The 15,137-nt window shown below is 30.5% G+C and overlaps 2 protein-coding genes across 3 annotated transcripts; both read left to right on the forward strand.

Annotated features, from left to right (window-relative positions):
* Window positions 1-2,240: 2,240 nt before the first annotated feature.
* On the forward strand, window positions 2,241-7,128 carry LOC106691632 (uncharacterized). Its single transcript, XM_067051686.1, has 4 exons — window positions 2,241-3,089; window positions 4,795-4,857; window positions 6,303-6,392; window positions 6,502-7,128. The coding sequence occupies exons 1-4, from the start codon at window positions 2,241-2,243 to the stop codon at window positions 6,559-6,561; spliced, it is 1,062 nt and encodes a 353-aa protein (XP_066907787.1). The 3' UTR covers window positions 6,562-7,128.
* A 3,269-nt stretch (window positions 7,129-10,397) lies between these two features.
* On the forward strand, window positions 10,398-13,450 carry LOC136796840 (uncharacterized). 2 transcript variants are annotated; one of them, XM_067051693.1, is made up of 4 exons: window positions 10,398-11,278; window positions 12,668-12,730; window positions 12,828-12,917; window positions 13,070-13,450. In XM_067051693.1, exons 1-4 carry the CDS (start codon window positions 10,436-10,438, stop codon window positions 13,127-13,129), a joined length of 1,056 nt encoding a protein of 351 aa, XP_066907794.1. In that variant the 5' UTR covers window positions 10,398-10,435; the 3' UTR covers window positions 13,130-13,450. The 2 variants fall into 2 exon arrangements, with proteins under 2 accessions (XP_066907794.1, XP_066907796.1); XM_067051695.1 differs by lacking the exon at window positions 10,398-11,278 and adding an exon at window positions 12,138-12,391.
* The last annotated feature ends 1,687 nt before the right edge of the window (window positions 13,451-15,137 follow it).

A 15,137-nucleotide genomic window follows, 5' to 3' on the forward strand; every position in this document is an offset into this window, starting at 1 on the left:
TATATATATGTATTTTTTTGTTCCTTCTATCTCTTAATTTTATTTTATTCATATATATTCCTCAATATAAATAATTACTATTAAATCAGTTTATATACTCTAGTGTAGATATGACGATATTAGGAATGAATCCATTAAGTCGGTCAGCTAGACAAACATCACCTTTCGCTGTATTGCCTTATATTAGATTAAAAAAAAGTCTATTTTGAAATCAGAACTCGCATTCAATAGAGGGCCTGTCTAATTACAATATTTTAATCACTGCCGACACTCTTGGAGTAGGTCACACCTCGATGAATGGTTTGATCTATACTCCAGAAAAAGTAACAGCCGAAATCAAAGGTGGTTGCCACCGGCACTTTAAAGGTGGATCCACATGTTGGCCGCTCGCCATGGATCGGAGGCTCGTACAAATGCTCGACAAAGTGCGGACCATCCACATGTCAGTGTTATTCAGAGAGGCAAACATGGAGGACGTTGAAGTGATTTCAGCAATTGCCCTGGGATTATATTATTTTTATTACAAAAGAAAAAAAGAAAATGAAAGAAAACGTAAAATACGACAAAGAAGATGGTGGATGACAACAATTCACAAAAATCGGACTAGATAAGCTTAAAATTAAATAAAAATTAATTAAATTCATATTTTATTTTAACTTTCATAATTGTGCGGTTGTATATATAATCTTGTAAAAAATGTTTACAATGGAAGATTAAATTGTAAAGATATACTAATACGTTTATTCTTCTTCCTGTATAAAGAATTAACCTATTGGGTATTTTGTTATTGAAGTTAACGTATTGTATTAACTATTTCAGCCTGTGGGACTGAAAGTGGTGCAAGTCATTTTTTATTTATTGTAAGAATTTCAATTGTTTATAAATGTTATTAAACGATGTATTTAATTAAGAAATATGTTATTTTAGTGCATATTGTGTACTTAAACAACATATGAAAAGTGACAGCTCTCAGGGCCAACCAAGCCAAGCCACCCATCCACATGCTCACGTATGTCTGAGTTCGCCATGGCTCGGCCAACATGTAGAGGCCCCTTAAGATATGCAGTCTTCCAGATTATAGATGGGGCTTTCAAATTATTTTCTGAACAACTTTGGGTTATCAACAGAAATAAGCAACATTAATTGAATGTTAAGATCATTTCTTATTGTATATTCGATAAACAACTAATATTAAAAAAAAAATTAAGCGAAGTAATTTTTTTTTTTTTTAATTTTTGATTAACACTATCATGAATTACTTCTTTAAAGTCTATTTATTTAAGTGCATCAGTTCTATCAACATTAGAGATATTCTGCTCAATCTTTCTTGAAGCAATCGTAGTCGATTCCCCATGGATCATGGGGACTTTTGCGTAAAGATTACATTCGTTATACGAGAGAAGAAGAGAAGTGCCCTTCAAACCTTCGAATCCCCGTATTTCATCACTTCCTTATCAACCCAAATACAAAAAAATTTAAATTTAGCTTCTGGGTTTCAACTGAAATTTGTAAATGTAAAGAAGATTTTTGCTTTCTTTATATTCTTTTGGATTGCTACCCACGGGAAGTTTCTCCACAAGTCTGTACATGCCATTGTAACGCTAATATCTAATTTATTGATAAATTGATTTAATAAATTGGAGCTATAACTTGTTTAATAGTGTTCGATTAACTTATAATTTGTTTAATAGTGTTTGTATAGACCTGTAAGCTTACTACCAATCCCCTCATAAATTTTTGAAAAAATCCTAAAACGTATCCTATGGATAAAAACTGAAATAACTATGGGACAAACAGACGTTATGTATTGTAAAAAATATAAACCAATTAGGAAAAATGGTACAACATAAATAAATTTGGCTTGAAACGGCATGTAACTAATTTCTAAATGCTTGGAAGAGATAGTTTCCTTTCAAGAAGTGTAAAGATCTATTTTAGTATTTTAAATTGCTTTCACATTACTTGCTTCGCTGAAATTATATATGGTTAATTAAGCTTAGAAAAATATTTATAGATTAATGTTTGTCAATACTCCTAGTTTCACTTTATATTGTCGGAATAATTTCTATAATAGGGACTATTAAATGTTAGTATTGTTATTTGCAGAATGTGACTACCTAATATAAGCCGTTATTTATTTAGCCGATTACAGATAGGGATGTACGTTGACTCCACGGAACAACATCAATAAGAGCCGATGCTATCATTACCTAACATGCAACACAGACCAGTCATCGGCCATGCTGAGGAGATTCGAGTCCGTACTGGCAACAGTCTTTATTTTCTCCATGGTCTTCGGTACTTTTCCGATGAAGAGATACCCTGGGATGTCCTACCGATTCTCCTGGAAGTTGTACGGCTACTCTATAGTGCTTGGTCTCATCGCCTGCATCGAGGGCACTTATTGGATGATTGCTGAAATCCAATACTATTTACACTCCGCATCCATCATTATTTCCAGTATAGTTTTCTGGTTCAATATCTACACTTGGGTGTCGGTTCTTATCCACTACTACCTCCAGAGGGAAAACCTATCCAATATCGTGTCTCGGCTGTACACTATTCACTGCAACATCGGGATCACCTCTTATAGACGTCGTTACGCTGTTAGTCTCATCTTCCTGACACTGTTCAATGCCATACCCAGTATTTGGTATGTAATCGAAGATGCTGAATACTTCACAGACATCTTCTTCGTGAGTACATACTTCCTTTTTGTAAACATCCCAGTGATCATGGCCTGCCAGTACTCAGTTCTAATGGGCCTCCTTACCGATCAGTTGGCTTTTTTGACAAAACAGCTCTGTCTACCAATGTTCAGTTTTGATGTTCGTCAATTGGTCGAGAACCACCATGCCCTCTGTATTCTGGCTGATCGCATCAATAAGGGCTTTAATATTTTCCTACTTCAAGCCACTGCCATCCCATTCGTCGTTATTGTGGTCAACGTTTACATAATTGTCGTTTGTATTGTGAAACCAGAAGAGTTTGCTGACGAGTCCAAGCTACTGACGTCTGCACTGGAAGCCTTTGTGAACGTAGGGATAATAGTGGTAATAGTTACTGCAGCTAAGGGTGCTGAGGAGAGTGCAAGTATCTAGTTATTTACAGTACTTATTTATTAACTTGGAAAATTATCTAGTTTTGTGAGTTAGGGAAAAAAATAAACTTTTTTAACGTTTTGAAAAAGCCACAATTTTTCATCTTTTCTAACTGTTTGTCAAACTCATCAATTTTGACTAGTAATTACACATAGTTTTCATAAATCAAACATTGGGGTGAAATGGCTGTTTTTTTCTTCTGGGCTTTTGGACCAACCGTAGGTAAGGCGTGCCACCAAATGAAAAAGATTTTTTTTTTTTTAATTGATTTTATAAATCCTTCATATTTATATGATTTATTTATAAATATTGCGAATCAAATTCCACTTGAACCAGGACAATTTTTTCAAATTTCTAATCAAATATATATTGACTAAACTAATATTGACATACACATGTCAATAAATATCTGTCCTCATGTCATTTTTGGAATTCAAAACAAAAAAAGAAGGATTTCTGTTCTCATTGGCCTGAAATCAAACATAGAGCTTTCAATTTTAGTATTATATTTTTTTCTTCAGAAATTGGCTTGATGAAGAAGCTCTTAGAGATAAAAGGCCGATAAAAATTTTGGAATAAAAACTTTATTTTTCGATTTTTTCGAAAATTCGTGTTTAAGAGTTTCTTAAGGTCCTAAAAACGAATATCATATTGAAAGGTTAGTCGTTCCGAATTGTTTCAATATAGTACTGATATTGAAGCACAGAGAGTATATGCATATGACAATATCATAGATAATCAAATTGCCTAAAAGAAAAAATCAAATAAATTGGAAGGTTTGTTGAAAATTAAACACCCAAATTCTCAAATAGAAAAAAGTCTATTTTCAAATAAAAATATCTGTTTCATCCCTCATAACATTTATTGTTTCAATTTATGTTACCAAACCACATATTAAAATATTTTTAAATGTTCAGATTTAACTGAACACAATACTTTATATCAAACTATCAATAGTGTTCATTAAATCTATATACATCCTCAAATACAACAATAGCAAAGCATTGCTGGGTCAGTTAGTATTAAGTTACAATTAAAAAGTTGACTATGAAAAATATTTTTTTTTATTTTCTTTTTAAACAATTTTGATCTCTTTTCTCTCAACTTTATTCTTTTTAACATCCGACGTTTCGACCTCTCAGGTCATTCTCAAGGATTCCTTATTCTGTCTGTATTCCTTTTCTTTCCTTAAATTCATTAATGCCGGCTAATTGCCTTTGTCCCAATATTTTCTTCTATTAAATTATTTCCTAAATTTAAAACATTGCAATAACAACTTTTATGTTCTTTAACAAACCCCAAACAGTTACTGTTAGGGGTTTGTTAAAGAACATAAAAGTTGTTATTGCAAACTGTTTGGGGTTTGTTAAAGAACATAAAAGTTGTTATTGCAATGTTTTAAATTTAGGAAATAATTTAATAGAAAAAAATATAGGGACAAAGGCAATTAGCCGGCATAAATGAATTTAAGGAAAGAAAAGGAATACAGACAGAATAAGGAATCCTTGAGAATGACCTGAGAGGTCGAAACGTCGGATGTTAAAAAGAATAAAGTTGAGAGAAAAGAGATCAAAATTGTTTAAAAAGAAACTAAACCACTCTCAAACAACTATAATAATAAAAAATAAATCTAATTTTTTTTTATGTTAATGTTCTGTAAAATATAATTTTATGTTTTAATTTTATTTTTCAGGCTATGAGCTTCAATGTTCAACTCTGGAATAATATATTGATAAGCAGAACACTGGGAAAAGATGTAATTATTATAATAATTGTCTGATACAATAATGCCAAAGGCGTTGGTGGTTTAGTCGCTCTATGAAAAAATCAAACATACTCCTTAACAGAGAATATGAGTATCCTAATTGATCATTTGAACTTCAGTAAGGACATTCGACTCCATATTAAGCGACTAAGCGACCATCGGCATCGCCCTGTCGTGCTACCCTTTTCCACCTTTAGCTTGGACGCGGAATTAAAAAATTCTCCTGAGTCCAAAAATCAATCAGACCTGAAAAAATATTTCAAAATAACATTTTTCTTTATTATAATAACTTTATGTTGTGTTCAGTAAAATGAGATGAAATTATTCTAAATAAATAATACTTCTGATATCAAACATATTTAGTCATCAATGTTTCGGGGTTCTTCTCCCATCTTCAGAACCAAAAATAAGTTGAATATCTTATAATATTGATACCTTTGTTTTAGGGCACACATTTCTTATTAAATACGTATTAGCTTTTTTTACTTATTAGTAGTTACACTATCTTTTTGATTTTTAATGCTAGTTCTATATTTCGTCTTAAATTAAAATATTTTATGGAGAGCTCTACTTTAAGAATTTTGTTTTTACATCAAACACTGTCCAACTTAACTGGCTGGACTCTTACTCTTAACTTTTATCTCTTTAAGGCCTCCCATCAATTATCACTGATATGTTATTGCTCAAGATCATTCCTTGTTTTTAAACTAATAATAAAATATGATTAGTTAATTAGTTACTGTTTTAACTGTAATTTGTTTATTATTTCAGGATAATTTATATTCATGTCTTTTGTAACATTTTTATAGCTAACCATATTTTTAATATATTTTCTTCTTACATATTTACATATCTTACATACCCTGCATTAATCTTCAATTTTTGGTAATTTATTTATTTTCTATAATCATACAATTTTTAAAATAAAATCTGCGATGTGCTAGTCCTGTTATCTTAGAATTTTATCAATTATCTTCTCGTTGATTTAAGATAGTTTTGAATTTTTTAGGGTTGAAGGTTTAGAGGTTATATACATTTATTTGGTTACAATTCTAGAAATTTATTTTCATATAAAATTTTTTTTATCAATTTTTTTTCCTTCATGTTGCAGAAATATATGTTCATTGTGTTCATATTATATATACCCAATTTCATGAAATGATAAGTATACATGTTGAATATTTTATTTATTTTTTCTGTTAATTTCATTGAATAGGAAGGTTTTTTGACAAAAGTATCTAATATAAAATGAAAACCTAATATAAAAAAATTATATTTTTCTTTTGAATTAAGTTACAACGATATTTTGCTTTATAAAATATTATTAATGATAATATTATAAAAATAATATTAATGATTATTTCTTCTCGTAATATCTTGGGATTAAGTACCCCATGAGTTACATATACCTTTTCATTGACGGTTTTTGTGTGCAGGATGACCTCAAGATTTACGTGTTCATGAAGAACAGCATCCAGCAAACAGCTTTCGGATTTTACAAGCTTGATTACTCTCTGCTGACTGCGGTAACGAACAAATCATAGATCTATTGAAATTTGAAAGTTATATGTTTAAGGTGAAATAACCATTTATAATTAATTTTTGAAAAAAAACGATGTTCATGAAATGTTGCAGATGACTACTGGTGCGTTGACTTACGTGATTATTCTTGTTCAGTTCACATTGCTTCGATGAAAACATCGAGATGATATGTTCTTTCTTCAAATGAGACTTTGCATACCTGAATCAATCAACTCTATTTCAAAATAATCTGTGCCTGATTGTATGTGAACACTCTAGTTCAAAAAACAAAAGTCATATGAAACTGAAATAGAATATTTAAGGCGGGATATGGGGTGGGATCTACCTGAAACTGTTTTGATAAAATCGACAGAACAAAAGTGACACTTTATATAATCGACTTTATTTTTTGGTAATCTCTAAAGTGGCTGTAGTGATTTTGACTAAACTGGGCATATAAATGTAAAATTAAATAGTCTTCATTCGCACGATCTAATGAAATAGTCTTTAACATAAGCTTATCCCCATTGACTGAAAATGAAAGCCAAATTTTCAAAGTTGCTTTTTCTGAGGTATCATTAATTTTGTTTGTTTAAAATAATTAACCATTTCACATTTCAATTGGAAATTAAAACTGGATAATATAAACTATGAAAGGATTTGGTTATTAACTTAAGGGGACAAAAGAAAATATATTTCTTCCATGTTTAAAACATATTTTCGGAAATAAGAATGGTAATATTTAATAATTAGACTTATTATATACCGTTGGAAAGCCAAAGGTACTGATTTTTTTCAGACAAAATATTTATAACAAAAATAATATAAATAAACACGTAACATATTATATAATTTATATGTTGTATTTCAGTTCAGTTGCAGTTATTATTATATAGCTTAGTTGTTATTTAATAGATACAAATATTTTTTCAATTTATTACATATAATAAAGTATTTTCAAAGTTTTGATTGTTCCGTTTTTATCAGCTATAAAATTTGATTCCTAATTATAAAATGCGTATCTTATTTAAATACGATTAAAGGTAAATAAATTAACTTTTTAGACTTAGCTATTCTGGAAGTTAGTTATGTAGAATACATTAATAATATGAATACGAGAACAATACAATCTCGAAACGTCTTTAAAATATATATTGGAAAAAGATAGTTGACCTTATGAAGTACATTGTAGGAAGATAATCCGGGTGGCAGTCAATAAAGGTATCAAAATAGTAAAAGAAATCTTTTTATTGTTATCCAACGTTTCGTCCCACTTTGCAGGGCTTCGTCAGGGCTAAATAAAAAACAAGATACAACCATTATAAAGTTGACCAAAAATTAAAATAAAAAAACATTTCGAAACAATTGTTATGTTTATATAGTATATAAAAAAATAAATAATAATAACAATATAAGGAACTATACGAGTAGGATAAGATGTACTTCCACATTTATCTCATATATTTATCTGTTTTAATATTAGGTAATAGATTCTAATCTATCGAGAAACATCTATGTTTCTGTCAGTTTGTTCTATCGATATATTATAAAAAATCTTTCCCTTCCTAAGGGTTAGCGTAGGAAGGGAGGACATATTATATATGACTTTTCTCAATCGCCGCTCTGTTCAATCTCAGAGTTGATTTCCCCCATGTTTATTGTTTATTTTATTAATATCTCCCTTTTACATATTACTATACCTGGTCTATATCATATTTACTTCATCTATCTGTTCTACCGTTGTAAAAGGTTTACCTCTTTATCATATTTATAACTATTTTTAATGAATATTCTCCTACAATTTATTAGTCTAGATTTGTATTTAGAACTTTATCCACACCTGGTTTTATTTATTAGTAATTTGTTTCCAGTCAACCTACATGTATACTTCCTTATATTGTTATTATTATTTCTTTTTTATATACTATATTTACATAACAATTGTTTTGAAATGTTTTGTCAGTTCTATAATGTTCGTATCTTGTTTTTTTCATTTAGCCCTGACGAAGCCATGTAAAGTGTGGCGAAACGTTGGTTAACAATTTATTTTACTATTTTGATACCTTTATTGACCGCCACCCGGACTATCTTCCTATAATTCAAAATATATAGTCATTTGAGATTGACTGAACCTCAAAATACTAATGAGTGTGTATGTAAAGCATTAATTGAGATTATGCACAATTATGTTTCTGTAGGTCCTTTAAAAAAAGTATTTTCCCATGTATGGTGATACAAATCAGCAGAGTGCCCTATTTCGGCCGATCACTGGATTGAATAATTCCCCACTAAATATATAAATTATGCATGCTATTCATTCATGGTGTGCATCGAATCTGTAATTATTATGCAATGTAGAGACACACTACCAATACAGGTTGTACATACTTCATAGTTTTAAGTCTTCAGAACAATCGTTACAACCTTGATTACGCTGGGTGAATCCACAATCTGCAAACCAGCGAGTTAAGAAGTGGTCCAGTAACTATGACGCATAAAACGTACACACTCAGTAGGTAAGTTGCTTTATTGTAAGCCTTCATGTTTCACACCTCTGTTAAGTTAAAACATTAGCTTACATTCAATGGATTGTAAATAATTTTATTGTAATATATCCTAAATACTATAATACTATAATAGAAAAGATTCTTTTGGGATAAAATTAAAAAATAAGGCTTATTGATTTGCACAGTTCAATAATTTCACTTGTTCATTGCCAAAGTTAAGACAACGTTTAGCACATGTAGTAAATAACAAAACAATATTTCTTCAGTATAAAAAGTATTTACTGGTATTTTACGTTTTAGACATGAAGGAATAAAATTAGTTTCATGCCTGTCGGTCGGTAGTTAAATTTTAGGATGGACAAAATCGATCAAACCGTTACTCCGATTTTATAAAATTCTCAGAGATTGTGAGGATATATAGTTGTTACCTAGTGTGTCCCATATTAATTTAATCAGATTTTGCCATCTTCTTGCACTTATTCAAAAAATTTCTTTTCTTTCTAGATAATCCTAGATTGGTTCATTCGGTAGGTGTTATTCGACAAACCATTATCAACCTTAAAATAAAGGAGATTGCTTGTTCAGTAGTAATTTCCAGAAAATTCCATATTTCACCGAAGAAAATAAAAGGAGGGAAAAAAAGAGATAAAAAACTAGGTCCGTCAACATTTTGTAGATTACAGACAGCTAGTTTCCAAATAATTTCATCCGACCAAACAAAGCTAAAGGCTTATTTACGTTTAATACTATTTTCTTAATCACGGAAGAATCATTTAAAGTATTAAGGATAGATTGGCTTTCATATTTGTTTCATCCGAATGTACATTTTATTCGGTTGAGGATAATTTGAGTATGAGACTTATCAACTTTTGATAAAAAAAACTTCTGTCACCGGTTCCTGGAAGTTATGTTCAACCCACAATCAAGATGCAGCGAATGGTATAAATTTATAAATCCAATTCCACTTTCCACTGTGCATTCAGCAGCACTCATTTTGTTTGCACTGTTTTTCTTCTTGTCCTGCATATTTAACTGATCTGAGCATAATTTTACCAGCAGATCTTTTAGCTCGACGACAGTGCCGCGGAGAATATCCTTTGCTCTCTAGTGCCACCCACTGTCGTATTGTTCGGCCTCTAGTCGATATACTTCTGTCCAGTTCATTAATCAGTGCACATGATATTAATACAATTTCCATGCATATAATTATTCTATTCGGTCCTGTAGAAGGCTTTTGCAGATCTTCTACAATGTGCTAATGAGAATTTGATCATGATTGTTTACAATCAGCTTATCAATTTGTTAGCTTGTGAAACAGCCCAGTTCAACTAATCTTTTGCCAAAAAAACATTATGTCAAAACTTTTTTCCCCAAGTCTATAGATTCGAAGATAGCTATCGTATAGAAGCATATTAATGCCCTAAATGTTGATTGATGATTTATGAGATAAAGTAAACAAGAGTATATGGGAAAGCCTGCTAATCGATGAGTGAAGTTGCTGATCCTATCGCTAGCTTGCTCTCATTGTCAGTGTTTCAGCCATGCTAGGTCGATTCGAATCAATTCTACAAGCAGCTCTCATCGTCTCCCTCGTCTTCGGAGCCTCCCCTCTCAAGAGGGTTGAAGGGATGTCCTATATATTCTCCTGGAAATTGTACCTCTCATCTATAGCTATAGGCATCCTTGCCAGCGCCGGGGGAATCTTTTACATCCAGAAATACTTCTGGAGCTCTCTATCCATGGCCACAATCATGGATATCTTGATATTCACATGCTCTATCTGCACCTGGATTATAGTCTTCCTCTTGTTTTTCGTCCAGAGGCTTGAACTACCCGCGATAATATCCGAACTCTATGCGACGCATAATCGAATCGGAAGAGTTTCATACGGAAGGAAGTATTTGTTGAGCATGGTATGTATGACAGTTGTTAATGCTGTACCGCAGATATATCAGTTGGTGGCAGGAAAGTTCTCATGGTGGAAGATCTTGGAATCGACATTATTTTACTTGTTCTATAACATTCCCGCAGTGGTCGCTGGGCAGTACTCCGTCCTCTTGAATCTCCTTAGTGACCAATTGGCCTCCATCTCGAACCTACTCAGTTCCTCCAAGTTCAACCTAGAAGTTCAACACTTAGTCGAGATCCACTTTTCCCTTTGCTCCCTCGCTGCCCGGATCAATCAGGCCTATGATATCTTCCTTCTTCAAACTGTGACACTTCCTTTTGTCGCCGTCATTATGAGGACTTATGTGAACATAATATATATAGTCAAACCCGGTGAGTATTCATTTCAGAAGATGATAGCTTCCGTTCCGGGTCTCATTGTGAATTGTATCATGATCGTAATGGTTGTGTCAGCTGCTAGAAGGGCTAAAAATTGTGTAAGCTAGCTTAGTTTATTTACAGAACTTTATCCAACTAATTAAGAAATTTTAATTTCATATAAGTACAAAAACAGGTAAGAATAAGTCATTAGAGGATATTAGTACACTTAATTAGCTGAAAAATAGAAAAAAATGTGAAAATTATGGAAAAAGTGTGGTTGTAGTATCATATGATATTTACATAGATACAAGTATCTATAACAAAAAAAAAAGTGTGTCCTGAAATTGAAAAAAATCTTATTTAGTTAAGTTATAATAAAACATTTTTTTATTGTTTTAAATACGTTTTTGAAGGTTTTTAACAAAGTTTGGCAAAAAAAAAAATTTACAATAAATAAAAATGTTAGAGGCCGGTCAGAGTAAAAAAATAATGAAATAAACATTTTTATTTTTGTTTTACTTGCTGGAATATAGGATACAGGTCTTCAAATTTCAGCGTCCTATACAAAGTCCTACAATTACACAAACTTGACAATTAAATATTTGACACCGGTTTAATTATCCGATTACAGTGCTGAAGATGTACAAAATAGCTTTAATAGTAGTGTTGTCAAACAAATAAAAATTGTTTATTTTATATTGTTTTATTATAAATTCTGATGATTTATTATTTGAAATTTCCATTACTTAAAATAGATAATAAGAATAACATGAAATAATTAAAACAAGATTATTTAATTTTTTTTTATTTTTAGTTTAACAGCTTAATAATGAGGTATTAAGATGGATTCTTTTGATATTTATAAATATGCTTCCTAAGGGATCAGAATTCATAATTATTTATAAATTATATATATATAGGATTTTATTTCACTATTACTTTTTAATCATTTTCCATTTGTGATGTAATCTTTACATGAAAATTGTTGGCCTTGGAGAAGAAAGTGAGAAATTTTTCGGACTAAAAAGGGCTCCTGTTTCATCAGTAAAAATAGATGGTTGAGAGAGGATGCATTGAGTCCTCTCCTGTGTTTCTGGATAGAGAAGAAAATTTAATTGAGCATAAGGAAGAAGAGGAAAGGTAAAATGGATTCAATGACCATGATACCAAACTGTATCGAAAAACTTTTCAATATTGTTGAAACTGACAAAGCAATTTATTTTCTCTATGTAAGTGCATCAACTACCAAAGGTACAAAATATATAATATATATAAATATATATAGATTTATAAAGTCTGAAAACTGATTAAACCGTGTAGCTAAAATATCAGAATGTATGCACTCGACCAAAATTATAGCCTGCTAAAATGCTTGTAAGACGAGTGTTAGAAAACTAAGTAATGTGGTAATATCAATCAATATTATATCAAACTTATTTAAAAAGCTGAAATAAGATTTTATAAAACTGATATAATATTAAGTTTTAATTAAATTTATATTTCAGGCTAAAAACTTTAATCTACTGCTCTTCGACGCATTGATGACCAGTAAAAGTTTAGGAAAAGATGTAATAGTTTTGCATATTTTATAGTATTTTCTTTTTATTTGCTTATCTTTAATTATATTTACTATTATCGTTGTAATACTTGAGAATAAACTTTCAGAATAACCTGCGCTCTTACGTAGCAATGGATTACAATATAAATCAGAGTGCTTGCGGTATGTTCTCCTTGGACTATCCACTTCTGACGTCCGTAAGTTGCTTTTTATTTTAATCATTATTTTCTATCATCATTTTCACAGTTCTAACTTTCAAAAATTAATTTCATATTAATCAACAGATCCACAAATATATGCATTATATTCAAATACGTTTAATTCAATACAGTTTTATTATATATTTTAGATGATGGCGTCAACAGCAACATACGTAATACTCCTGGTTCAGCTTACGTGGCTTCAATAGTTCTCTCAAATAACGGTGAAGAAAGGAAATACTAACATTTGAGTTTATGAAATCAGTGTTTAATAAAAGATCCATGGAACCTGAAAACTAATAAATGGGCCATAGATACTTTTTGTAAATCATAATGACCCATTAAAATTAATTATATAAAAAAAAGGTTAAAAAATGTGCCAAATGGTTAGATTTTATGAAAATTATATAGTATAATAAACAGTTTACGAACGGTAGACTGAAGTATAGTTTTATTAACATTAAATAAATATGTAATTAACATCTTTATGATTTTACTAAATTAAACAAATGTTACACTGGTGTAATATTTATTTGAATCCAAAAATATATATTTTTTTCTTGGCGATTGATATTATCATTGTTATCCTGATAAGCTTTCCTCTTGCTGTAAAAAAATATATAATGAATTATGTTTGAATAAATTAAAATAGTAAATGTAACATAACTCTCATCATTATTGTAATTTGATAACAAATATATTTTTTTAAATAAAAATTACTGATACCTCGTATATTAAAGAGTTAGGGTAGTTCCCAAAATTTATAAGTTTTAGAATGAATCTTATTATTTTTGATTACCGGAGATGTCTAGTGAGCAAACTAGAAGAACAAAGGTCCCAGATTAGTTTCAGGTAAATTCAATTGAATCATAAAAGCTATAGATTGGCAAAGAAACAGATTCAATTATGGGCTATTACTTAACCCGATGTATTCTATTATAATCTTCACTAATTATTATTATTTATAATTTAGAGGATTATTCATTATTCATTCAATATGTTTTGTTACTGACCAAACTATTCACAAAGACAACTATAAAGTTCACGGTTACTCTTCTCTCCGAGGTCAAAAGAAAGGTCGAGACGATTTCCTCTGAGTCATCAGGGGATGATCAGAATTGTCCTTTTTTTTTTTCAAATCATTTTATTTATTGTTTTGCTTAAATATATATGTATATATATATTTGTGACTGAAAAAAAGTAAATAAATAAAATTCATCCAAAATAATTAAAAATTTTAGAAGCAAAGAATTACATCTTTAAATCTACATGTAATTTGGTCCGCTTCCAACATTAATCGAAAGAAATTGACTTTAACCACAATAACTATATATTAAGAAAATAAAATTGTCTTTGGGATAGAAACGGAACTAATTAAAGTTTTTGTATCTAAAAAATTCTGTAGTTTCAGTTCAACGAACCAGCAGTACTCAAACTGTAATTTCATCTTCATTTTATTGTATTAAAGAATTTTAGATCTTCTAATAAACATTTGATTTACGTTTTATCTTGATTGATAGTTAATACTAACTAACATGAAGATATCAGTGTAACGACTTGAAATTGGAATTTCAATGCTCATGAAAGAGGAGAGGCCTAAAACTTATGAAGGAAACACAATTTTACAATTGCCATAAGTGATAAAAAAAATTGCTCTTTTGAAACAGTCACGGTTAAGTTGCCTCTCAAAGTAAGGTAGCAATTACAGTAAACTATGAAAAGGTTAATCTGAGTAGACCGGGTATACCGCGTGGTCGTGATACTGTGGGTACCAAGCCATTGTGGAATTGCAGGGAATGAAGAAGCAGAGTGACAAGCAAAATAAAAATGCCTACTTTCCCCTAAGTGTGAGTCCATATCATTCTCCCAATAAAAGGTTGAACTACAAGTAAAAATTCGGGAATGTATAAAATTAAAAAAAAAAATCAGACAGAAGAGAAACGGTAGAAAGAACTCCTGGCCAGAGTACTGATTCCTAATTTAGAATCAAACCCACTCCAAAGTGCACTGTACTGTACTGATGACGTAGCTCTGGACGCAGATCATCTCTTGCATTGACGTGGTCTTAGAAAACACAAAATTTGTGACATCAACGCCAATGGCAAAAAAAAAATTGCAACCCAATTGGGCTAAAACAGCAATTCCACCTTATTCGACACAATAAAAAAAAAAATGAATAGGTTAATTTAATATTTACAGCTCATGGATATTTAATAA

This window comes from Halyomorpha halys, unplaced genomic scaffold (assembly GCF_000696795.3).
Source record: "Halyomorpha halys isolate HHAL.00 unplaced genomic scaffold, Hhal_1.1 Scaffold2575.1, whole genome shotgun sequence".
Lineage (NCBI taxonomy): Eukaryota > Metazoa > Arthropoda > Insecta > Hemiptera > Pentatomidae > Halyomorpha > Halyomorpha halys.